The sequence below is a fragment of the Sceloporus occidentalis genome, unplaced genomic scaffold (genome assembly GCF_023333645.1).
Source record: "Sceloporus occidentalis isolate IW3139 unplaced genomic scaffold, rSceOcc1.0.p SCAF_1, whole genome shotgun sequence".
Classification (NCBI taxonomy): domain Eukaryota; kingdom Metazoa; phylum Chordata; class Lepidosauria; order Squamata; family Phrynosomatidae; genus Sceloporus; species Sceloporus occidentalis.
The window spans coordinates 198,544,808-198,572,403 of record NW_028316981.1 but is presented as its reverse complement, the minus strand read 5'-3'; the positions used below and the strand labels follow the sequence as shown (position 1 = coordinate 198,572,403).

Sequence of the window (27,596 nt, the reverse complement as noted above, 5' to 3'; positions counted from 1 at the left end):
CTCAATATAACATCCTTTCAAATATTTAAACAGGGCTATCATATCACCTCTTAACCTTCTCTTCTCCAGGCTAAACATCCCCAGCTCCTTAAGTCGTTCCTCGTAGGGCATGGTTTCCAGACCTTTCAACATTTTAGTTACTCTCCTTTGGACATGCTCCAGTTTCTCAATGTCCTTTTGGAATTGTGGTGCCCAGAACTGGACACAATATTCCAGGTGGGGCCTGACCAGAGCAGAATATAGTGGCACTATGACTTCCCTTGATCTAGACACTATACTTCTATTTACATGACAGCAATAAATACACACAACCAGTTTGTCAATTGCTCTTGGCACTTTCCTAAGTAATCCTGCTGATATCAGTGTGCTTTATGAATGCAAGTTACATTTTGAAAGGTAACGGAGCTAGTGCTTGGAGTGCAGACATCCTAGACTCTGATGAGATTATTACTGTACTTTACTATAAATTAAAAGCATATAGTTAAATGATTTCCAGGCAAAGAATTCTAGCAGCTGTATCTGCTATGAAGGAAGATATAGTTTGAGGCAATCTACAAACTGCAATTGCTAGAGTACTTTGAGGAAGCAGGAAAACAATAGTGATTGGTTTATCTTCTGTGCTCTAGAAATGTGGAGTGTGGAGCTTGTTGACTACCTAGTGGTGAGAGGCACACAATGCAAGGAGACACAGTAGAAGAAGAATCAGGAAAGAGGTTAGCTTGTTGCTTGGCATCTTCTTTTGTGGCTGAGTGAGGGTGACCTGTTTCTCCACAATTCTCCTTTTTTTGCAAAATGGACGTCGCCCTTTGTATCCAAGTCACAGCTGTTTTCACACAGATCTGCTTGCCATTATTCACAACAAACCTGAGGTAGAAGAGAAGAGAGGGCCTTGGTTTGATATTTCTGCATCTGTCAGGGTGGGCAACGTCTGAAGAGGGACAGCTGCATGAACTCTAGGAGGCTTCACCAAATTGTCATGTCATGAATGGAGGACAGAGTATCCGCTGCGGCTGTCTCCAAGTTAGACACCTGCAGACATGCCATAGCTAAATATTAAAGGAGATGAATCATTGGGAAAGGATGCATTTTTGATACTTCCACAACAACCTCCAGGTTGAAATCCGAATCAGTCCAGTAGTAAGAAGTTATGCTCTTAATACGAAAAGGTCCTTTGGCCCAAACGTCAAAGCAGCAATCCTTGGGAAAATTGGGGCCCGCTCCTAGTGGCAGGAAGGCAAGGCAAGGAAAGAGAGAAGTCAAAAATATATGATATTGTAACACAGAACTGCAATGGAGACTTATAGCTGCCCTTGGCAACCATTTTCAGTTGTGCTGGATAAGGATGACTGGATCCACACTGCAGAAATAATCCAGTTTGACTCTGCTCTGGGGCCACAACAAACTACAGTTCTCAGAATTCCATAGTATGGACCCAGGGCAGTTAAAGCAGTGTCAAGCTGGATTATTTCTGCAGTGTGGTTCCAGCCAGTGTTGCCAGCCAACAACTCTCAGAAGGATTCCCATGTCCTACCCCTCCTGTGAACAAATGTGGTTGTTTGTGAAGAAGTTGTTTGTTTACAATGAAAGAGTAATGATTTGGTTATTTTGCTGGTTTGAACATTACCAAAGGATTTTATTAACCAAAAAAAACATTGTCCTTCAGTGCTTTGCTGAAAGTGCTCCCTGGGTGTTCACTAAGAGGATAGAAATGAAGTGGCAGAATGTAATAAAAGTTTAAAATACTGGAAAACCCCCAAAATATTGAATCATTTAGTCAGTATAAAAATGGCCTGGATACCTCTGATAGGTGTCAGATTCCTTCTGATTTTGGAAGCTAAGCAGGGTCAGCCCTGGTTAGTACTTGTTTGGGAAATTGTATACACAGACGCATCATCACCACCACCATCATCATCATCCCACTTTTCCCTCCAAAATTGGGACTCAAAGCAGCTCACAATTTAAAAGAACAATACAATTAAAAACATAAAAAGTGAGCATTAAAAAAGAATTAAACTATTACAGTACAAAATATTATACAATAAAAAAAACAAAATGCAATTTAAAAAGATAAAGATATGAAAATGTTTCTGGAATAACATCAGTAAAACTGCAGCATGCTGTTGCTATTCAGTAGAGACTGGTTTTCATATCTCTAATTCAAAGGTAGGAATAATGTAAACTTCCAGATGTTGCTGAACTACAACTCCCAGCAGCCTTAGCTCCCATAGCCAATGATGAATACAAGGAACTGCAGTTTCACAACATCTGGAGGGCCACAGGATTCCCAGCCCTGCTTTAATTGTACACAAGTGTATAAGACCTGCATACACTTAGCAAACACCATTGAATCAGAGGCTCTTCATTTTAAGGAGACATGTTTAAAGACTGCCCTACTAGTTTGGTTTTAGTCTGAAAGATATCCTTGGGGTATTTCCCCTCATTTTTATTTTTCATTTTGTAGTGGCTAATCTTTAATCAAAAATAAATAATGAAGTTCATCCGTGAAGGTGAACTGTGGCCTGGAGCCTTTGGTTGGCACTAAATGTTATAAACACAAACACACAGAAAAAACTAAACTGCAAAGTTGACTTCTGAAAGAAGCATTTTTAGAGGAAAGAATGGTTGGAATGGAAGGGCGCTTAATTTTTTGCAAAAGGAAATGGAAGGGTCAGTTGTTTGGAAGTATTATGTCTGGGTGGTATATCTGCAAACTGAGCCTGAATTGAAAGCAAACACAGGCAGGACAAATTGACAGATGTCACATAAAGCAAAATGAAGGGGAATAATGCAGAGTTGCTAAGGTAACTGTGACAGGTCCTCCATTGTGACATCTCCCTCTCCTGGCAGACCTGTAAGATAGCCAGAGGTCTTCTGTAAGAGTGGGTATTTATAGAACTCTTTCTCTCTCTCATTTTTTTCTGGCATTTCCCATAATAATTGCTATCTATTTGAGCAAAGTAGTATTGTGTGCTCATAGTACAGGACACAACTTTGCCATATGACATCAGAGGCAAGTCTGCGAGATGCCATAACATGTATGGACGGAAAGGCGTAGCACACCAACTGGCCCTAAACTTAAAAATCTTTCTCCTATTTCTATCCCTAGAAAAGAACTGGGAGTGGGGGGAGTCAGGTGGAAGTGGTAAGACAGAGGGAGAGAGGGAAAAAACCTAGAGAATCTAGATATAACAAGACCACTGAATCTAATGCTCATACTACATGTGGTTGGGTTCATCATTTCATTGGAAGGTATGTACTTGGGAATTGCATCAGATCAGGTGTGAGGTGATAGCAGAAGATAGCAGATAACATTTTCTCCGAACCTGGACTGGTGCTATGAAGTTTTTCTTTTCTGTCCTTGACTAGGGTTTTGACAGCTCTTCTTTGGTCAGGAGAAAGAGAAAGATTATATTTTAGAGATGTAAGAGGGCTTTCTCAGTGGCCTCTGCATGTTAGTTCTATAATTATCTGTGATATTTCAAACCAGGACTCAGAGACATCTCTTACCTTGAATTAGAAGCATTCTTTCCAAAAGGTTCTCTTTAGAAATCAGAACTATTTTAGCTGTTTCAGTTAAACAACTGGATGGTGTGCTACCCGTCACCATCTATACAGCAGATTCCACTGAGCAGGGACATAGCCAGGATTTTAGGAAGGGGGGGTCCAGACTAAGTGCCACCATTATAATGGAGCTTGGGCATGGCGGCACAGCAGTGCGCACCATTCATTTTTCTAATGGAAGGGGGGGTCTGGACCCCAAGAACCCCCCTTTGGCTACGTCCCTGCACTGAGAGCATGCAAAGCAAGGCCTTTGAGGATGATCTTAGCACATGAGCAAGCTCATATTCTAACAGAGTGGAGAACATGTGACCCTCCAGATGTTGTTCAGCTGCAATTCCCATCAGTCCTGACCAGGATAGCCTAATATGAGAGAGAATAGAAACTCCAGTTCAACAGTATTTGGAGGGTGACGTGTTCCACACCTTTTCCTTGAGGTCTCCATACACTGTTTAGAATGGCTTTCCTTGATCTGATGTCCTCCAGAACTTCCAATTCTCAGAATCTCCAGACTGGCAGTATAGTCCAAAATATCTGGGGGACATCAAGTGGGGGAAAGATTAGTTTAGGGTCTCCAAGGGAGTATTATTATTATTATTATTATTATTATTATTATTATTATTATATTTATTCCTATCCTACCCTTCTCCCAAGACTGGGACCCAGGACAGCTTACAACATTTTAAAAAAACCGTCTGAGGGAGTACAGCTGTTCCTTGCTATCCATGGGGGATCTGTTCCGGACCCACCCATCTGTGCAGATAACAAAAAAACATGAAAGCTTAAGTCTTCTTCTTTTCAATGGGTGCATCCATGTGTGTATACTACCACATGCACACACACCTATTGAAAAAGCTGGGGCTTGCCATCTGTGGAAGCTCAAACTGCGGATGGCAAGCCTACAGTTGGCACAGCCATACTGTATCAGCATTTTAAGCTGAGCCCAAATACTAACTCAAAATCACATTGTTGCAAAATTATTGTTTTATTCTTCATGCAGCCTGCAGCTACAAAGCCAGCACCAGAATGATCAAAGTTTTACACAACTGCAGTTTCCACACACACACACACACACCCCAAAAAAAGCTGTACCCAAACAGTACATGAATACCCTAAAGGCACCAGATTCCATCTGATCTTGCAAGTTTTTCAAGTTATTCAAGGTTAGCCCTGGTTAGTACTTGGATGGGTGATTGCCAAGGAATACCAGAATTGGTTCCAGCATTAAAACCTCCTAGCAAAATTAAAACCAAGATTATTTGGAATGTATTTTCTTGACTAAATGCTTTAATTCAGTAGACATAATATAATATCATGAGTCATAAGATGAAGCAAGTGTTTGCCTGAGCTGGAGTCATCTTGATGATGTTCTTAAACTACAATCCTTACTTACTCACTTGAGAGTAAATTCCACTGAACTAAGTGGCCTACATTTCAGAGTACAGTACATGTTTCTCCACTATCTTATAAGCGTGGATTTATGTGCATTCAAACGGGACATTTCAATGACCCAGATTCACCTTTTGTTGCAGAATTCATGTAGAACTAGATGTACAAGACAGTCATTTTATTACCTGGTCACTTGAAGTGGTGTGAACAATGTCTCTGGGTTTTACGCAGTTGCCATGCGGAGTTACTGGCTGTTTTTACAGACAAAAATAGTAGTATTTTAAGCACATGAAAACAGTATTGGCTGCGATTTTTAATTGAAAAAAAAAAGAAGACTGGCAGCTACTCAAAGCAAATAGATGTTTTTTTCTAAGTATTCGGATATTGTAGAATACTCCTGTGGATATGGGACATTTTCAATACTCTGTAATACCTTAAAATTTTCATTTTAAGAAAATACTTCAGATTAAGTCCCCCAGTGCAAGTTTTTTTTTTAATTGCCTGTGTAAGGAAGCCAAAACTCAATTTAGCTATACAGAATAAAAAGAGATTTCAAAAACCAATTTCTTATAATCTCTTCCAGGCTGGAAAGACTCCGGGTCCTCATTCAAAACAGGGATGCTAGTGTTGGGCTCCTGGAAGAGGGAAACAGCAGTAGACTTGAAGAACTTGCTGCCACTTCTTCAGCTTCCTTTCTCAGCTGTGGGCAACAAACAAACAACTGCAGAAAGCAGACAATGGACCCTGAAGCAAAGGCCCAGGGGAAGGTGCTTTCCAGGCTTTGGAGTTTTCAGTTCTGCCGAGCAAATAAGGACATTTCTGTAGGCGATGGCGAAAATACACGGACACTCTGGGACTGCTGCAAAAACTGCAAAATCAACCCCCATGGTGCTAAACCTAAGGAGAAGGAGAAACAAAAACCCGAATCGTGCTCAAAACTGGACAGGCTGGAGACCCATAACAAGATGGCTCACCCCTCTGCAGCTATTAGCATCACCACAGAAAGCACCATGGGATCTGAAACTGCAAGTAAGGAGACACCTGGCTGGGGATCCAAGGGAATTTCCTGGATGGGATGTAGCACCTGGCCAGTTGGGTAACTTCAGAGTTGGGGAAGTGACTTCTGAAAAGTAATTGGATGCAGTTAGAGTTACAGGTCTTGAAGAACTTGGTTGCCACTGTAGTTATAAACAACTTTTTATGACTTGTTATTCAAGAATCACTAAAATAGATGAATTTACTTTAACTGCCATGGTTCAATGCTATGGAATTCTGGGAATTGTAGGGTGTTGTTTTTGTTTGTTTGTTTGTTTGTATTGACATTTAGCCTTCTCTGTCAAAGAGCTATGGTGGCACAACAAACTACAAAGCACAGAATTCCATAGCATTGAGCCATGGCAGTTAAAGTGGTGTCAACCTGGATTATTTCTGCAGCATGGATACAGACTATTTGAGAGCTAGACTGGATTCAACTCTACACTAAACCTGTTGGTCTGATCAAGAGGTGCTCTTCTTACATTTTTAAGGATGCAGCTCAGGTTGTCTGTTTTGAGAAAGCTTCCAAGATGACCAGATGGCCTTCTTTTGAAAAAGGAAGGAGGTCTAGATTTCTTCCTACTTCCATGTCCGCACCCCACTCCCCTTCTCTCTCAATTTCTTTTCTTTTTTATTAAATTACTAAAATTAAAAATATCATAACCTAACATAAAATACATTCATACTACCCTACCACCAACATATATCCCATCATGACCCATACTTTACAATATTTACAACATTACAACAATACAACATTACTTTACAATATTCACAACATCCATACTCCATCCTACTCAGTTCTTTTATATTATGTGGCTTCTTTCTTCACCTCGCTTCTCTCTTAGGTTCAATAGATGACACCCTGGAATCCACAATCCGTTCCTTCCAGTCAATGCAGTCAGACGGTGCCAGCTTACTGGATGTGGAAATCATCATCAGTGTCATGGAGTGTGCTCACAATGAAGAAAAGGTAAACGCATCCCCTTCCTTTTCATTGCTCTTGAAGTGAAGTTATTGTATTTGCAAAATCCAAGCACAAGTCGATAGTCATCAACTCTTATTTGCGCCTTGGAGCGCCAGGGTACCCCCTATTTGAAAGATGTTTGAGATGCATTTCAAGGATAAAGAAGAAAAAGTTATTTATTTAAAATATATTTATACTGACTTGAAGGTAAGTCCTTCTCATAGAAGTATACATTATGTGTGTGAGCATGTGTGCATGCACACACATTAGTGGGTTGGGCTTGTTTGACAAATGCAATGACTCCCTCTGTTAGCAAAAGGGAATGGGATTCAGTGGAGACTCCGGCTGAAAGAAAGTGGGGATGATTTGTGCCATTTTTTCCTTCTCACTTCTCCATGCAGTGTTCCACACTGTTCCTAACCACTGGAGCCATTTACAGTGGGTGGGGGGGGGGTGTTGTTGGTTGGTTCTGTTTTATTTGCTTAACAAAGGAGTATAGAAAAGTTGAAATTACAGTCGACCCTTCTTATACAGGGATTTTTTATACACGGATTCAAGCATACACGGTTTGAAAATGTTCCAAAAAAGTATAAATTTACCTTGATTTTCCATTTTTTATAAGGGACACCATTTTGCTATGTCATTATATTTAATGGGAATTGAGCATACATGAATTTTGTTATACACGGGGGATCTTGGAACCAAACCACAGCATATAACAAGGGTCCACTGTATTAATCAAAAATTATGAATCAAAATTATCTCCATCTACCTCAAGTGTGCCAAAGTTCCACTTGCAAAAACTCTGGATCTGACCTGTTATACCAATAGGAGCAAAATAAGCAGCACACCAAAATAAGTAACAAAGCAGCATAAACAGACCAGCAACTATTACACCCATAAAATGGAAAATATAAAAAAATGTCAATTAAAAGTGGACATTTGTCCACCTTTTGAAACAGCTTAATTGAAAGCACCAGGTTGGGGTCAACATTTCATCATTGTCGTTGTCATCATCATCATTTTTACTTATCGTCCACCTTTCCCCTGGGCCAGGGCTCAAACCAGCTTAGAACAATTAAAACATACTGTAACTAAAATTTTAGCTCATACAAAAGTTAAACATGTAATTAAACAATCAAGAAAATTAAAGCTAATTAAAAACATAGCCATTAAAAAGAAAAGAAAAAATATGCAATATAACACATCATGCAAGGCCTGTTCCCATTCAGCAATCAGTTTTCAAAGGCCTGCTTAAACCAAAGCGGTCTTCACCTGCCTATGGAAATACAGCAAGGAGGGTCTCAATCTAACCTCTCTGGGAAGGGAGTTCCAGAACCTGGGAGCAGCCACCAAGAAGGCCTTCTCTCATGTTCCCACCAGATGAACCTGAGAAGATGGCGGGACAGAGAGAAGGGCCTCACAGAAGATTTCAAGACATAGGAAAGCTGATGTCAAATCCAGGAATTATCACTGCCACCACTATCCATCTGTGTCTTTTCTCCCATTTGTTCTGTGACTTTTACATTGTAAGCCTATAGCAGAACTGTCTTATTTGTTATTATCTGCTGTTTTGGGATACTTCTCTTGGCATATGTGAGACAAAAGAAAATACACTATTTCTGATAATAATAATGATAATATTTTTTTAGACATTCACAGATAATAATGAGGAAAACATTAGCTTCCTCCGTGCCATCTCCACAACGTGCCTAGCTGCCCTGAAGAGTGGTCAAGACAAACTGGATCTCCCATACACAAAAGCAGAATTGGCAGAAGTGCTACTGGTAAGTAAGATGAAACCCCAGGAAACTGAGGAAGGGGGAGGGCTCCTGAAGGGTGGATGCAGAGTTGGATTTCAATGTTGAGGAACAAAAAACAGACACTAGGGGAAGTAGCAGGGACACCAGAGGGATGAAAGAACACCAGAGGAGGTAGGGTTTGGAAGAGACGGTAAATGTGCAACCACATTTAGGATAGGATAAACAACTCCATCAGAGAGGAGACTTAGTACATGAAATTAATTTAATTAATTAAATCTACAGTTGGCCCTCCACATTTGTGTATTTGACTTTTGCAGATTTGATTATTCACAGATTTGATCACTATGTCCTCTCTAGAAATCTCTAGGTCCTCCAATGTGACTCTATTGTCAATTTCTGCCAAAAGTCATACTGGAGGACCTAATGATTGCTAGAAAGAATACAGTACTTCTCTAGGCATATGTAGGTCCTCCAGGGCAATTTTATGGTCAACGTCTGGCAGATCTTGAACACAGAATTGCCCTAGAGGACCCTAGAGATTGCTAAAGAAGTGTTCTCGCAGGTAAAAAAAAATAGTGGTTTTTATTTGCAGTTTTTCCATTTTCATGGGAGTCATGTGCCCCTAACCCTAACAAATGTGGAGGGTCCACTGTATTTAACTAAGGAGCTTTATGCATAGATGTACATAGATGAATAGATGAACATAAATAAGAAAAAGAAGTAACTGTTTCAGTGGTGGAGCTGACAAAAAGACAGAAGCTTTGTTTATTTACTTGGCAACTTGGAGTTTGATGGAGTGTCACTTCTCATATTTGTTACTATACCTCTTTTTATCTCTCAGATGATTATGGAGACACTGCCCAGCTACTCTGTGCCATCCTTCACTCTGTCCTGCTCTATGTTGGCTGTCTACAATCTCAGGTACCAGGTCTGCCTAGGACATGTTAACAGTGTTGTTCCTCAATGCAACCATCTTGAAGGAGGCCCTATTTGTTTGTTTGTTTGTTTGTTTGTTTGTTTTCTGCTTTTTCACAGGGAATCAAAGCAGATCACAACAGTAAAATGAAACAGCTTACAATTAAAAATTACAATTAAAAAGACAGATCCCAAAAACCCTGCCCTGCCCCCCAATTGTAAAAGCATAAATCCAAGCCATAAAATAGGATAAAACAGCCGAAAGTATAAAACATGCCAATAGAAGCATAATAGAAAAGAAAAGAAAATACTTGTGGGTGAATTGTACAGGAGGGGTTATCCTATAGAAGAGAGGGGACAGGGATGGTGATATCTGTACCAATGTCAATATCAATCTTAGGAGCAGTAGAAATAACAGCAACAGTAATAGTAGTAGCAGGAGGAGGCAGGTCAAGAAGGCTGATCTGGGAATTGTTCAATAGCACATACCAGCCCCCAGCCTCAGTGTTGAAGGAACAAACCCACCAGTCACATTTCTGTATCCAAACTATATGTTATGCACAGTTCTGTACTTGTGAGAGACAAGTCAATAAACATGCTCCTTCCATGTTAAAGTTCCTCCAATTCTTTTTGCTTCCTCTTCCAAGCAGCATCCCTCTGGCCTTGCAACACTTTTTATCATTATACCTTGCTCTTTTTACTTTGCTGTCTTAGCAAATACCATCACGTTTGAGACTAACTAACATTCAGTTCATTTTTTTAGGCTGCACCTTTTTATGCTAATCACTTTTAGCAAATTCATTTTCTGCCTTCACAGACATACATACACACACACACACGATTCATTGGGTAACTATGAAAGTTTTGGAATAATCCTTGAGGCTTCTCTTCACCTCGGATTCCTGATCTGCCTGAATATATATTGCTTAGGGATATCTTGAGGAATATAATCAATCGAGGGGGTTTGCAAATGCAAGCCTCCCAAACAAATGCAGGAAAGCAGAGCTGTACTCATTCCAATCCTGTGAACCACCTCTGCCCACATGCTCTTACAGTGTAAGACCTACAGGATCCCAAGGCTCTCTGGTCAGCTCTTCCTGAAAGAAGAGAAAGGTGGAGGTGTCTCCAGGCACTTCCAGATGATGGTGTCATTGGGGCAGGTTGCAGAAACCACAGGAGATGTTAATGTACAGAGCCAACCCTAGACATTTTGCTGTCCAAGAAGCTTATTGCACACATTATTTTCCCTGTTATGGGAATGGGAAGGGGCCACTCCTGGCCCCGCATGACCGAGAAAAAAAAATTTATCGCACAGCAAATCATCCTCAAAATGGCCCGGTTCCATCCCCCAGCGCCAAGCCATCCCCATTCAGTGCTGAGGCAAGTCGAATTTTCAGGTCACAAAACTTCCAGCTGAGCAAAATGACACTCTGACGCTCAGCACTGAATGGGGATGGCTTGGTGCCAGGGGATGGAATGGGGGCCATTTTGAGGATGATTTGCTGTGTGATAAAATCATTTTTTTCTCAGTTGTGCGCAGCCCCAAGCAGACCCTTCCCGTTCCCATAATGGGGAAAATAACATGTCTGATAAGCTTCTATGAGTGAGCAATGAATCCCTATCGTTTATTGTACTATATTGCTGTTTTTATTGTTGTGATTTGTACTTGTATATTGTATATTTTATTGGGTTGTAATCCCGCCTCGATCCACCTGGGAGAGGCGGGAAAATACAAATAAATTTTGTATTTATTATTTATTTATTATCACAAGTCAAGCTACAGCAGCCCAAACCAGCCGGGTTATTTTGTCACACAAGACTTATGATTCCATAAGCAGCCCTTCCCATCTCTGACTGTAGAAACAGCAGTACAGGTTGAGTCTCCCTTATCCAAAATGCATGGGACTAGAAGTGTTTTGGATTTATTTATTTCAATTTTGGATCTATTTGCATATGCATAATGAGATATGGAGCCCTGGTAGCGCAGTGGTTAAATGCCTGTACTGCAGCCATTCACTCAAAACCACAAGGTTGCGAGTTCAAGACCAGCAAAAGGGCCCAAGCTCGACTCAGGCTTGCATCCTTCCGAGGTCGCTAAAATGAGTACCCAGACTGTTGGGGGCAAATTAGCTTACTTGCTAATTAGCTTACTTGCTGTTCACCGCTATGATCTTTGGAATAGCGGTATATAAATAAAACAAATTATTTATTATTATTATTATTATTATTATTATTATTATCTTGGAAATGGGACCCAAGTCGAAATATGACATTTGTTTATGTTTTGTATACACCTTATACTCATAGCCTGAAGGTAATTTTATACATAATATTTTAAATATTTTTAGCATGAAACAAAGTTTGTGTGCACTGAACCATCAGAAAGCAAGGGCATCACTATCAGCCACTTATTTTGGGTTTAGGAGTATAATGGATTTCGGAATTCTAGATAAGGGATATTCAACCTGTAATAACAAATGAAATAATTAGCATGTCGCTGCACTTTTTCTGATGTCCAAATCTGACACATAAAGGGACTGCCTCACTCTGCCTAATGGCAGGGCTGGTCTCACCCACACATCTGAAATATCCCTTAAAATATCCCTTAAAATGACATGCTAGTTAAAAAAAGAAAATCACTGATTAAAAACTCTCAGCTGAATCCTTATTCTACTAAATCTTTTGAGATGTTAAAAGTGAATTAATTGTGCTATCAGGTCAAATGGGGAGAGGCATAATGTGCAGCAAATCATGAATATGCTAACAGATGACTTTGCTGAAAGTTTCTATAAAACTTAAGACTGTGTGTGTTTGCGTCATGTATATCAGCCTCCAAAAATATCTGAATGACAGCCCCTCTCAAGCTCTGCATAAATGATTCCTTTTCCTTGGTCCTATCAGCAAAATCAAGCCTCCTTTTGAACGTGAGCTGGAAACATGCATCTTGCGGCTGGCTTTTCATGGTGTTTTCAGCATGCAAACAGACCAAGGGGATTCTCACAGTCAGGTAAATTCTGATCAGATATCTCAATACTGGAACAGTCATGGTACTCTGGTTTTATGAACCTTGATCCCATCTTTATTCCATATTGCTAAGTAACAATCTATTCCTGAGGCTGCTATGGGACAGAAAATATCTGCATGTATCCCAGGAAAGACATAAAGAAATGAGGAAGAGGTTATCTTGAATCCATAAAACTACTTCCAGTAGAAGGATCCTTCTTGGACATGCTGAACAACATGATTTCCCTCAGCTCCTCTGAATATATTTTAAAATAGGTGGAGGGGGGGAGCAATTTTGGAAGGTCCAGGGGCTAAGCCTTGTGGATCTTATCACAATGTGCATCTCCAACAGAGCCATGCCCACTAAAATTCAGCAGTCGTGCCAAACTGATGTGTACACTTCCAGACTAGTTTAAAAAAGCATGAGTTCTTGCAATAGACATCCTTGGGTTTTACTGGTTCCTGTCACTTCTCTGTCCATTGGTTCTATTCTTTTCAGCTGCTGTTTGAAGTGATTTCTTGTGTTTGCACAACAGCTCTTCCACGGTTTCTTTTAAACCAGGAAATTGTTTGCTGAGATGGTCTGAATTGTCCAAAGGGCACATTTTGTCCTCTCTGAATTTTAAAAAGAATGATTAGTCATGATGCTATTGTGCAAAAAACCCAAGATGTTATTATCAGTAGACACCCTGAGTGTGTGGTTTGTTTGTTTTCTAAAGACAGGGTTATAACTAAAATGAGTACATAATCAAGAACGGAAATGGAACTTACTCCTCAGTAGCTCATGCCATAATAAATTTATTCCTCTCTATTGGACTTTATCACACAGGGAAAATTGGGGGTTTAAACAGACATTTTCCAGGGACAGTTGCATGATTGCAGCAAAGATTTTCACACACTTTGCGCTTGGAATTTATCCCGGGAAGAACCAGGAATGCTCCAGGAACAAATCATTCACGGGATTTCCCTGAGAACGATTTTTTGCTGGAGCATTCCTGGTTCTTCCCGGGATAAGTCCTCTCTGATTTCAAAGTTGTGTGAAAATCTTCATCACAATTGTGCAACTGTCCTTGGAAACACCACAATTGCGTGACTGTCCCCTGTTTAAAACCCCAATTTTCCCCAAGTGATAAACGACACCATTTGCCCTTTGTAATGAAACTGTAGGCAAGAGAATTCTTTCTATACCGATTCTTCCACAGCTCTCTTTCCTTTCAGGCTCTCTACAAATCATCCTCTGACACAATGGAAACTATGCTGAAAGGGTTGCTGTCTGAGGTTCCAACCACAAGCCATCTCCTGTTTATATTAGAGGTAAGGGAGTTCAAGAGGAGAATTTGCCTTGCGGTTAGTACCAGGGAGAGTCTGGCAGGGAAATGATACAGTCATTACCTTCTTAGGGTTAATTTAGATGTTTTGTTAAAGGTACTGCGTGCTATTGCATAACCTTTTCTTTTACTCATAAGTATGCATAAGGAGCCCTGATCCATGCCGCAAACACGTAAAGAAAAGGTTAGCCTGAACCTTCTCCACATACACAACATGTTTTCTTTTTTAAAATCCCAATTGTAGGTTTAAAAATTTGGCTAGGGTGAAAGAATTAAACTTCCCCACCATCTATGTGGTATAGTGATCCTTGCATGGCCATGGAAATCAATTGAGTGATGTTGGGCAAGTTACACTCTCTCAGCCTGAGAGGAAGGCAAAAGCAAATCCTCTCTGATCAAATCTTGCCTATAAAACCCATGATAGGTTTGCCTTGGTGTCACCCTAAGTCAGAAACGACTTGAAGGCACAGCAGCAACAACAAAAACAACAACCCTGGCTGTGATGGGCAGACATTGGTTCCACCATTGCAGGGACATTCCTAATGTATTTTATTAGCTGCTTCTCCAGCATCTGCTCTATGTTGAGCAGGAACTTTGCCCTGGTTCAGCACCAGTAGGTCTTCCATTCAAATCACTGCTGGATGGTCATTCCCAGCCCATGTCAGTGGGGTAGTGAATCCCCTCCAGGTTTTAAACTTTACAGGAGATTTCTAGCATGCTGACACTTATTACTAATTAGTTTCAGAACCTTGGTGAATTCCTGTAAAGCCTGGAATGGATTCACTGCCCCCACTGACATGGGAACCACCAACCACCACTGGTTCAACTCAGCTGTGGCAAAATCCATCGGGATTCACTGCCACATCACTGCAGATCCACTTGCCACCAATAGAAGTGGGCTCAATCTGTAGTGTACCCACATTGCAGAAATAAAGTAGTTTGACGCCACTGTAACTCTCATGACTCACAGAATCCTGAGATTTGTAATTTAGTAAGGCACCAGAGCTCTGCCACGCCAGACTGAAAAGCTCACCAAACTACAAATCCCAGGATTCCACAAGTTGGAGCCATGTCAGTCAAACTGCTTTATTTCTGCAGTGTGTATACATCCTTAATGGGGTTTACTCATGCAGAGATTTATGAGTTAAAAGAAAAGGTCTTCCTACAGTTACTTGCTACATATTTAATGTAACATCTGGCTTGAGCCATAGGCATACTTGATATTTAGGCATCCTTTGGGATAAGAGCATAGTGCAACTAGATAGATGCATCATCTCATGAGCTTCAGTTAGGCAGCACCTATTTTGTATTTTTCAAGATCAGGACATTTATTTATTGTTTACATTATTTCTATTCCACACTCACGCTGTTAAGATCCCTGAGCTGCTTACAATAAAATCAGGGCAGCAATTTAAGACATAATTTTAAAACACTGCAACAATAAAATTTAAAACAATAAAAATAAATTCAACATCCTTAAAGCATATCTAAAGTTTGCATACTTTAAAAGCTAAAGTTCAAACAATATAAAATCATATATGTATACATCTTGGGTAAATTCCTTAGGTGCCATGCTTTTGGAAAAGACACCTTTTTTCTTGTCATTAAAATGAGACCACTATTGGCAACTGTGGTGTGCTGTGTGTATATGTATGTATATGTATGTGTATAAATCTTTTATTGAAACTGTGTTTTAAATATATTTTAAGTGTTTTTAGCATTTTAACTGTTTTTAATCGTGTTGTTAATAATGTTGATGTTTAATTCCTTTTTAACTTTTGTAGTTTAGTTGGATCTTTTTTAAAATTATTATAAACCACCTTGGATCCTATTTTGGGAGAAAGGTGCAGTATAAGTTTATAAAAACAGACAGACACCCACCCACACACACATTTGTTGTTGTGTGATTTCAAGTCATTTCCAGCTTATGGCGACCCAAGGCAAACCTATCATGGGGGGCGGGGGGGGGGGGGGTTGGTAAGGTTTGCCATTGCCTCCTCCTGAGACTAAGGGAGTGTGACTTGCCCAAGGTCACCCAGTGGGTTTACATGGCCGAGTCAGGATTCGAACCCTGGTTTCCCATGTCATAGTCCAATGCTCAAACCACTACACCATGCTGGCTTGCTCTACATGCTTCAAGCATGCTTCAAGGGAAGGACATTTCACAACCAGGTTGTCACAGTTGACAAGGCCCTCTCCCGTGCTCTCACACAGTCTATTGCTCCACCAAGTGGGACAGAGAGGCAGGCTCCTCCAGCAGATTTCAATTCTCAAATAGGCATATATGGGAAGAGTTGTTCCTTCAGATATCAAGTTTCCATACCTGTAACAACCAGGGGCAAAAGGCACCTTTGTCTTTGTCTCCCTTTTCTCAGGTAGCAAAATGTTTAAGGCCAACCCTGAAGACAATTTTGTGCATAGACACAACAGCCAGCAGCAGATCTTGGCTGTTACTTTATGTAGTGTGGGATCCTGTACAGATGTGACAGTGCTGCCAAGCCTCTCTTTTTTCCACAGCACATCAGCTTCTGGATTCATTCACATGATATCCAAGAGAGATCGAGGGCCATGAAATGCAGCACTTTGTTCCTTCGCCATGCTATTCGGCTACCAGATTTTGAAGTGAGTAAGCTCACCCACGGGTTATGTTTGGAGTCACAGAGTAGGAGGCATAAGTGCCCAAATTGGCATTAAACATTCTCCTTGCTTTTGGGAGGGAGTCTTCTGAGCTTATCGCATTGCTTATTAAAGCGATTTACTTCTCCCAGCTTAAATTTTAAATCAGGTGGCATCCTGATATTATCACAAGGATTTTGCCACCAAATCCGCTGCCCGAGTCCATCCTGAGTCCATCCCTTCTCCCAGGGGTGGTCAGCATGCCTCTTCTAGAAACGAGGAGATTTCCTTCTTAAGAAAATGGCCGCTGGAGCGCTCCTGGGAGTGGGGATGGACCCAGGATAGATCCAGGTGGCGGATTCAGTAGCAAAATCCTTATGATAATGTCAAGATGCCGCCCGATTTTAAATTTAAGCTGGGAGAGGTAAGTCGCTTTAAATATGCGATAAGCTTGTTCAATACTGTATAAGCTGAAATCTTTTTCTTATTAAACTCGAATTGGTCTTAGGACCACAGGCACATTTCCACTCAACCCCCACCCTAAGAATGCTCCCAATTCAGCCAGCTAGATGTGGGAATGGAAAGAATTAAGGCAAATGGGGAATGATGTTGCCTTCAACAGATCAGGATCTTCTTTTATGAGACATCGTGTTCTTTTGCTTTAAAAAAAGATATTACTATTTTGTCATTTTGTTTAGGCCACTTTCGTTTCCAGCTAAGTATTGCTTTGGAATTTTGTTTTTACTGGATCTTATCCTGCCTCTCAAGCTCTCTTCCCTATCCCCTGGACACCTTTGGCCACAGGGGATTTTCCATTTTAGTGCTCCTCCTGAATGATATGCTTTTAGGCACTGTATCACTGATAGGAAACACATGAATTGCAGGCCACATGTGGCCCCCACACCTCTATTTTGAAGCCATCACAGCACCCACACTATCATCGTTGTTCCTGCATGGCAGGGGGGTCAAACTGGATGGCCCTTGTGGTCTCTTCCAACTCTATGATTCTATGATCTGCAGGGCCAAAATGGGTACATCTTTCACCTTTCTGTTGCAACGGGAACAGGTGAAACCTCTACCCAGAATTTCTGATGAAATCTGTGGTGTGGGAGGATGCTATACCATCCTTCTGCATGACAGAAAATCACTACCCAGTTACTGCCGCAGCGGTAGTGCATCTTAGGTGTCTCTATGCAGTCCTGTTGTTGTTATGTAACTTCAAGTCATTTCTGACATATGATAACCCTATCATGGGGTTTGCATGGCAGAATTTGTTCAGAGGGGTTTGTCATTGCCTCCCTTTGAGGCTGAGAGAGTGTGCCTTGCCCAAAGTCACCCAGTAGTTTTCCATGGCTGACTGAGGATTCGGATTCTGGTCTCCCAGTATCAGATCCTGGTCTCCCTGGTCTCCTAGTATCCTAGCCCAACACTCAAACCACTATACCATGCTGGCTTTTAGTATGCAGTCCTAAAGTCAATTATCCTGAAATATATCCATTCTATCACCATCCCTTCTCCAATTCACAGAATTTCCTACACATAGTTGATTCACCTCTCAGAGAACACAGAGCTTCTTCTAATGGCCTTGGCTGTGGATTTGGTGCAACAGAGATAAGTTGGAATATAGAGAGGAGCTGACAACAAAACCAGGGCAAAGAGTAAATCTCAGTTTGTTTTCTTTTGCATTAGAAGTCTGGTGAACTCCCTGCCTTGGGACGTCAGGTGGCCCAGTTTGGAATCTACATTTCAGATTCAGTGGACGATGTGAGCTATTATGCCAGGGAGGCTATCAAGTACATGTATCAGTTGCTGCTTCATCAGATGGGTGAGTAATCTTGAATGGATACCCAATCTCTGGTTGAGGGCAGCCATACATTACCTTCATAAACATCAGTCCCATCTCCCTAAATCAGTAGTTCCTAACCTTCTCTATGCCCCACATACCTAAGAAATATTTGATGAATGTTCACACTTCCTACAAAAGTAATATCACATTTGAAGATGAAGAAGTCCAATTTCTAATTTTTGAACCACATACAATACAGTGGTTGAGCTTTTTTTAAAAAAAAAAAAAACAAAACCTTTTTTTAAAAAAATTGAACATAAAAAATTGAACTTAAAAATAAACTTTTAAGTCAGTGCATAAAATTCAAATCTAAACTGAGCAATTAGATTGTGATTTATTCAGAAAAAATGAGTGATAATTTGTGACTCATCATTCAAGGTAACAAGCCACTGCAATACCAACTCGAACACCCTGGGAGTGCGAAGGTGGAATTATTTTCCATTCTATACAATATCTCTCTACAGATGTTTTAAAGATGGCTTAGGATACATCTGAAGCTCTTGGGACTTTACATCTTAACCTTCTTCCACACTCATATGCATTCAAGATAGGGCAATATACCCACCAGAACTTTAATAGTATAAAATAAGTAACATATTTCAGCTTTTGCAGGTTTTTTTTGGTCGCTAAAGATAAACTGAACAGCATCCAGTGGCAATTTAGAAGGCTCTGTTTTCAGCATCCTTCAGTGATGATGGTGTTGTCCTCTGTGTTGAAGATGTGTTAACATCTTAGGTCTGTAAATCCAGAAAAATCTCCCTTTTTGTCCAAAATGCTTGAAGGAGATGACACTTAAATAACAGTGATAAATCAAAGAAGGGATGGTGATAGAGAAAGTTCAGTATTGTAATTTTAGGGATGTCCCAGCTTCCTGATCAAGGCTTCAGATATGTGGTTTCTGAAATATGTATGTTTATGATTCTCAGTCGTGTGAAAGACACACAGGACAGGGATATGTGGCTGTTCAGCTCTCTTGCTAATTGTAAACTTGATTGGATGGACAGAGCCAATTATACAGTATAAACTTTTCTAAGAATGTTTTTCCCTTAGTGCAGACCATAAAGATGTCATCAGTGTATGGTGCCCATAAGGGAGATTTGTCACTTGCATCTTTAAGGATGTTATTTTCTAGTTTGCCCATAATAATAAATAATAATAATAATAAAAGTTTTATTTATATACCATGAACAGATTTGAATAAGAAGAGCCATGCAAGTGTTTATAGCTGTAAGCAGTGATCTCTACTGAAAGTGAAATTGCTGCAAATGAGAACTAGCCTTGCTGAAGGTGTAATAATTTTTGAAGGAAGATCATTAGAACCAGTTGTGTTAAGGAATTCATGTAAAGTTTGAATTATAAACGTATGTGTGGTATGTTGGTATAAAGGGATCCCAGGAGAAATGCAGAGTATAAATTGAATGAATGAGTGAGTGAATGAATAGGGATGTAACATCCACTGTAATCAGCATGGTATCATTATCAAATTGATACTGTTTATTTAAAGATTCAATTCTGAGTAAGAAATTATCAATGCCTTTGATATACAATGGGAGAGTGATTTTTTTTCATGTTCTGTACATTTAAGTCACTATAGGGATAGTTCCTATCTGTGGCTGTGTTATGAGAAAGATAGAGATAGGTTTAGGAATACTGCCTATATTTTCCAATTCAGCACTGAAACAATGAACCAAATTCCTTTCTAAAGTGCAAAAGAACTTCTTTTGTTTCTCTTTTGCTTTTGTGGATCCTGAGGCCAAAGGATATTGGAAATTCACTGAGAAATAACCACCTTCCATCTTCAGCCTACTTCCACAAAGCTGACTGGATCAAGAGAGAAGCATTAATATCAACATTATTTACCTTTGCCTAAACTGGCTGGAATTGAGAGAAAATGTGGTTCAATAATATCTGGAGGACCACAGTTTCCAACCTTGGCCTATGGTCTAGCATTCCTTACAAGAGGAGTAGGCAACCATCCAGGGTTAGGGAGGTACATTGGTCTCTCACAAGACCTTGGGAACTGCACCCCTGCTACACACCCCTGCAAAAAATAAATTTAAATTTCCTCTAGTGGACATGGGGGAGCAATTTTAAATTCTGCCGTTTTAAAACTCTGCAGAGTCTCTCTATCCTCATCTCACAGGGCTCCTCCCTGAGCCCCCTCCCCATCCCAGCACCAGATGAGTTGGAAAGAAGTCTCCACACTTTCTGCTCCAAGCAGGATTCCCACAGTACATTCTCAGGCAGTATTTGCAGACACCATTCCAAGGCTGGGACTCATGCTGCTCTTGCAAGTGCCAGCTGAGAGCTCTTCTATCCTCTTCAACCTTCTTCACATGGGCATCTTGTACAATGACCCAAGGGGATGGGGCCACATCTCCAACATTACCTGGTCCATGAAGTTTTGTTTGGAGGGGATCTACCCACTCTAAGACTATGGTTCCCCACCCTGTCATAGATAAATTCATGGTTCCCCATCCCTGTCATAAGTAAAGTATGACATACAGTAATAGTCCCAGAGAGCATTTGAAATATCTTCCTGTGAACCAAGATGAGTTCTTCATTACTCATGTCTTTCTTCACACCGCAGCCTGAAGTAGACATCAGAGATATTATTAGGTGAGTCTTCTTGGAAGGAATTCATAGAGGTAGCTCTTAGAACCCTGTGTAAAACCTGATTTTACATAATCCCCAAATCCCATCCCATTATGTCAGAAAGACCTGTTATATGGAGACAAATCACTGAGTTTGCTTCTGATATCTACATGTCAGGGCTGGCCATAAGAGAGACAGGAGGACTGTGGTGCCAGACATCAGAAAACAAGAAGATGCTGGATTATAAAGACACCCGCACAGTGGGTGAGGTAAGAAGAGAACCTTCTGTGGTGCCACCAAGGACAGATGCATGGCAAGATTGCAGCCAATGACCCTTCCTGTTGCAAGATTGGGTTGTCCTAGAAGGTGCTAGCAGCAGGAAAGTGTCTGTGACACCAGACGCAATGAAGAATGCAATATCTTCCCTTTGTCTACAACCTTTTGGTCCCATGCTTATCAACTGGGCAGAAAAAAATGGAGCCAGCAAGGCCATGAGTTCTGGAACACCTGAAACGTATTTGGCTCTGCAGAAATGCGAAATGAAAGGAAAAAAGAAATTGAGATGGAAGGCTGGGGCTTGATTTGATTTGGGCATTGAGGGTGGAAGGAAAGAGGATTTAAGAGAAGGGAGTTGGCATACTTGAGCCCTTAACAGGTTGTCATATACTGTTGACCCTCCATATCCTTTATTGACAGATTCTGCCATTCCCGGTTTGAATATACACACACATATATATACACACACCAAAAAGTGAACCTTGATTTTGCCATTTTATATAAGAGACACTACTGTTGGAAAATTCATGCATTGCATTCTCCTTTCCCTCCTTAGATAGAGAGGGACTTCCCTCTACCTATCCCAATCTATCAAAACATATGACTTTGGTCACTCACTCTTGGAGACTGCCTAACAGACTCTCTCTCGAGATTCTAAACAGTCTCCTCCCAGTTTCAGTCAGAGTAAGGAGCTTATTGCTGACCTTTCTGAACCAGCTTCAGCATCCCGGGCTGGAGCCAGGATGCGGGATGAAGGCATGGATTATTGCTCACTAAATCACTGCTGAACCACCAGCTGCCATCAGCCCGGGGTCCAAGCTGGGTCCCAGCTGCAATCTGCCAGCACTTTTTAGAAGTCAGAAATCGGGAGGCTGGAGCTGGTTTAAAAAGGTGAGCGATAAGTTCCTAACAGTTACCTCTGAGAAAGGTTAACTGTTCTCTTCTTCCTGCTATATTAAAGATGGTGGTGTTGGAACAGTGGGATTTCGTCTCTATTCCCAAATCATCAGGATAGGAATTAGTTTGTGATGTATTTATTTATTAAAGTCATTATTATTTGTTTTTAAACTGCAAACTGCATGTTTGTTGTTTTTTGGAGTAAGTCTTTATTCTTTAGGAAAGCAGGTTTAGAATAAATAGTCTGACCCACATTTTTGCTGTTCTGCTGATGAAAGCTGAACTCTGACAAGTTTAACCTTCATGCCTGCATATTTGTGTTTCCCTTTAAAACTAAAATTGCACCCCATTGCACAACTACCCCATTGTACTTAACGGGAATTGAGCATAAACACATTTTGATATCCATGAGGGATTCTGGAACCAAACCCCAGCAGATACCAAGGTCCCACTGTATACTGTGTAGTAGAGGAAATAGGGTGTAGATTTAGGAGGATGTACATCATTCTGTTAAAAAATGGGGAGTTATTCAGGGATGTTTCAGGTGGTGAGATGTGAGATACTTCACCTTACCTTCACTTTTCAGAAATACCTCCTTCTCTCCCTTACAACATAGAGCAATAAAATGCTCAGGTTCGGAGGTAGCAGGCAGCCCTGGATCTGAGAATTTTAAGAACGCATAGAAGAGTGGGAAGAGGTTTCAGGATGCTGGGAGAACAAGACATGCTTCTTTTTCCTTTGCCACTATTTCGATTCTCCACCACCCCACGCCTCCATCCCAGCTCTAGCGCCAGCAGTACTACAAGGCACTGTTGTCAGGGATTAGTGAAATTTTGTTGCTAGTTTCAAGTCTAGAACTTTTAAATTAAAAATCAGTACTGAATGATATTCCTTGCACATTAGTTAAGTAACAGAACTATTTCTTGTAGTTGTTTGGGAAGATCTTCACAGAGGATCAAAAGAGAACTTTTCTGCAGACCTCTTTGCTGGCCATGTATGATCCCCTGAGGAGGAAAAGTGAGGCTGGGATTCTCCTAGTATATTCCCTCCTGGGGAAGGCAGGAGACTTAATGGGAGATACGGTGAGCTATTTACATGGACACACTGGGTTGGTGTTGGGGGGAGGGCTGGCAAAGGGGCATGGTAGCCTTGTATATAAGTCCTATATACAATTCGAAACAACCTATCCAACTGTCCTGATTTGGAAGGGACAGTCTCAGGAATATAAAACACACTTCCCTCACAGCAAAAAGCTTTTGAGGATACTGATCCATGAGTTTTAGTTCAAAAATTCATGTATCCCCACTTCCTGGGAGGCAGCTTCCAAATAATTAGGAAACTTGACCTGTTTCCCTTCCTGGGACAAGGGAGACAAAGCAAACTCTGTAGCTGGTACTCATTGAGTGGCAGCTATCTCATCTCTTAATTTTGGGGGGATTTGCATTATGTATTTGCAAGGGTTCACGACCACAATCAATGTGTTGGTTGACCTAACACATAGGCGATTACCAAACAGGGCACTAATGATGGAACTATAAGTGGAATTATTTTTATTTATTTATTTATTTTATTTAAATACCGCTATTCCAAAGATCATAGCGGTGAACAGCAAGTAAGCTAATTAGCAAGTAAGCTAATTTGCCCCCAACAGTCTGGGTACTCTTTTTAGCGACCTCGGAAGGATGCAAGCCTGAGTCGAGCTTGGGCCCTTTTGCTGGTCTTGAACTCACAACCTTGTGGTTTTGAGTAAATGGCTGCAGTACAGTACAACCTATTATTCCAGTGATGGCGAACCTATGGCACGCGTGCCAGAGGTGGCACACAAAGCTTTCTCTGTGGGCACATGTGCCGTCACCCCAGCACAGAGTTTGCCAGAGTTTGTTACTAGAAAGCCAGAGGGATATGGCACATTGCGATAAATAAGTGGGTTTGGGGTTGCAGTTTGGGCACTCGGCCTCGAAAAGGTTCACCATCACTGTATTATTCTTTTTGCATGACGCCGTCACTCATCCATCGCTGATCTGTTGTTACACCATTATTATCGCACCATTTCACATTGAAAGGCATCTCTCGTTAATGTAAAATTGTGCAATGATAATGGTATAATGATGGATCAGCAACAAATGAGTGACAACGACATGCAAAAAGGAATCATAGATAGTAATTCCATTTCAACTCGATCATTAGTGCCTCATGCAGTAATCTTCCTACACAGGCTGACTGAGAGGAAACAAATAGTGCTGGCAAAAGCTGGCTGAAAATTCTAAATACCTCTCCCTAAATTGCAAATCCCATGATGCCACAGGATGCAGCCAGAGCAGTTATAGCGGACTTTTGCAGATTTGATTATTTGTGGATTTGATTAATATATTCTCTCTAGGAATCTCTAGGTTTTCCAGGGCAACTCTGTCAGAAGTTGACCATAGAATCACACCTAGAGATTCTGTGAGAAAACACTTCTCAAGTTTCCTAGGGAGATGTTCTCTCAGGTTAAAAAAAAGTTTTAGTTTTTTTATTTGTGGTGTTTTCACTTTCAGTCCTGTGCCTCTAACTCCAGTGAATGTAAAGGGCCCATGTAGTTTGAAAGTTTGTTTTGATTCTATCTTCCCCATCCCCAACCCCATTCAGCCAGAAGAAGTGGAAAAGAAGATCTACAAGCAGCTCTTCAGACTTCGGACACTCCGGGAAGTTCCAGAAGCCTTGCAATGCCTCATTCCAAATAAAGGTAATGCTGCCTGACTCAAGGGAGAGGTGTTAGCTAAAGGAAAGAACATCAGCTGATCTTTTACATTAGTAATGAGGAATAAGAAGTACAGTCAGCCCTCTTTATTCAAGCATCCATGGTTTGAAAATATTTTTAAAATATATAAATTCCAAAAAGCAAACCTTGATTTTGCAGTTTTATATAAGGAACATGATCTAACTACACCATTGTATATAATGAGTCTTGCGCATCCATGGATTTTGGTATCCACAGGGGGTCCTGGAACCAAACCCCAGTGGATACCAATGGTCCACTGTACATTGACCCATGAATAAGTCGACCCATGTTTTGGGCATCAATTTTTTAAATAACTTTTTTAGACTGCTGCCTTGCATTCCATTTGTAACTGTAATGGATCTTTTCATTGATGGGCAAAACCTGTCAATAGACTCCCATTCTTACAGCTGTTGTCTTTATACAACAAATCTTTTCTACTGCATTTCTGCTCTTCAGGGAGGCATGTGGTGTGAATGCACATGATTCTGCTCCTCTTCCCCCTTTCCCTCACAGTGATTACAGCTGCCAAGAGCTTCCCAAAGCCAGCTGCTGTGCACACATTTACACAGCAGCCAGCTTTGGGAGGTGGTTGGCAGCTGTGATTGCTTGTGTGTGTCCCTCACCCACCCACCAAAGCACTGACCTGTTGTGTGAATGTGCACTGCAGGGGAGTTGAGGAAGGCAGCATTTGACAATGTGGAAACAGTCCATGCGACCATGGATTGCCAAGGCGCTATCATACGGAAAAGCATATTAAGAAATTATGCCAAATTGGTATGCTTCCATTCTTAAGCTAGCACAATTATGGCGGGACAGTACGCTGGTGTGATAAAGTCCATAGGCAAACATTGTAATTCTTGTTATTCTAAAACAAGCCTTTACATTTAGCATCTACTGCAACTGTTCCCAAGTGTAATTTAGCTGCTATGATTAAATCTTCCTTCTCAACTTTTCTGTTCTGTGCAGGTGATGGGATACTTCAGGCTACAAAGAACTAAAACTCCCATGATAATATCACTTCAGGCAGGAAAACAAAGGCCACAGGAGGCCACGCTTAGCTGTGTGTTTCCACCTTGCCTCTGGTTTTTTTTCCTGGAAATGTGTCTTCCTCCCATCCATTATAGCAGAAAGGCACAGCTGTCTCCCCAAGAACCCGTAACAGCCAAGGGAACTGAATATGATCTACCTGGAACAAGTTTTGTATTGGATTTCAGAGCAGCACTCTCTATAAAAGACAATTGGAAGCACCACACAGTGCAAGTAACAAGTAACAATGGAGGGAAGCTGCCACGGGGCACATTCATTTGACACAGCCATTCAGTGATCCCAGGGGCCAGAACCATGACACAAAATCCTTTTTATATACATGCAATTAAATGAGTACAGTGATTTCTCCCTTATCCAGTTAAATTGTACAAGTTTTCTATTAACTATTTTTATTGTTAGAGTTTTTGTAAGCCACCTTGTATTACTTTCTAAAACGAGCTAAATGAAAATAAGAGCATAATACCAAAAAAAAAAAAAAAAAAAGGAAAGGAAAGGAAAATGCACATGTGAAAATGGAAAATTGAAAAAAGAAAAAAAGATTTTGAATGAAGCTGCTATTTGATCACAATTCTTTCATGATGGAGATGTATGTACCTTTTTCCTTTCTCGCCTACTATGCAGCAAAGTTTAATTTAATTTTGATGCCACATCATTACATAACACAGGCAACTATTCTTTGGCAACATGTGCTGAAATCAGAGAGTGTTCACAGATCCTGAAGAGTTAAAGTGTCTCTTGTTTTCTATTCCCAGACGCATCGATCCTGGAGCTAAGGATTGCCATTCAGAAAATGCATGTGAAATTGGGGGGAAAAATGTTTCCTATTGGTTGGATTTTCCACGTACATAATATTCCTTTGCATTTATTGCTACTTACAGTACCATAAGCGGAACCCTTTGTGCTCAAAAATCTTCAGACACATATAATTGGGAAAGAAGCTTCCCCAGGAGCATTCACTTTATTTGCCTCTCTATATAATTATTGTTGTTGTGTAACTTCAAGTCATTTCTGATTTATGGCACCCGTAAGATGAACCTATCTGGGTTGGCAAGTTTCTTCATGGGGGTTTGCCATTGCCACCCGCTGAGGCTGAGAGAGTGTGACTTGCCCAAGGTCAGCCAGTGGGTTTACATGGCCGAGCCAGGATTCAAACCCTGGTCTCAAAAGTCCTAGTCCAACATTCAAGCCGCTACGCCATGCTGACCGTTTAATGATAGCCTGAACCAAACCAAAGAACAAACTTCAAAGATATGTTAAGTAATTCAAGAAGCTAAATAGGGCATGTTCAAAAGGATTGAAATTTCTAGGGGAGTCACGTTTGGGGATAAAAATAGAAGATAAACAATGGAATTTGATTCGGAAAACTCCAAATTATACATCAATATCAGCACAAATTTATTGAAAATTACACACAAATGGTACTATCACCCACTTAAATTACATAGGATTAATAATGGAACATCAAAACTATGTTGGGGAGGTTGGGGAGAAATAGTGGAGTCACATGTGTTTAATGTGCCCAAAGATACAACAATTCTGGGATGAGGTTCCTTTTTGGATAAGTCAAATAATAGTAGGAGAGAAAGTCTTATTTTACAGA

The 27,596-nt window shown here is 40.7% G+C and overlaps 1 protein-coding gene across 1 annotated transcript; it reads left to right on the top strand.

The window, feature by feature from the left end:
- The first annotated feature begins 675 nt into the window (after positions 1-675).
- On the top strand, positions 676-26,379 carry LOC149323211 (maestro heat-like repeat-containing protein family member 7). Its single transcript, XM_089538059.1, has 13 exons — positions 676-713; positions 5,531-5,976; positions 6,831-6,955; positions 8,602-8,736; positions 9,554-9,633; positions 12,529-12,634; positions 13,849-13,944; positions 16,476-16,580; positions 18,264-18,399; positions 21,193-21,284; positions 23,118-23,270; positions 24,817-24,913; positions 25,916-26,379. Exons 1-13 carry the CDS (start codon positions 676-678, stop codon positions 25,945-25,947), a joined length of 1,641 nt encoding a protein of 546 aa, XP_089394185.1. The 3' UTR covers positions 25,948-26,379.
- Positions 26,380-27,596: the final 1,217 nt, after the last annotated feature.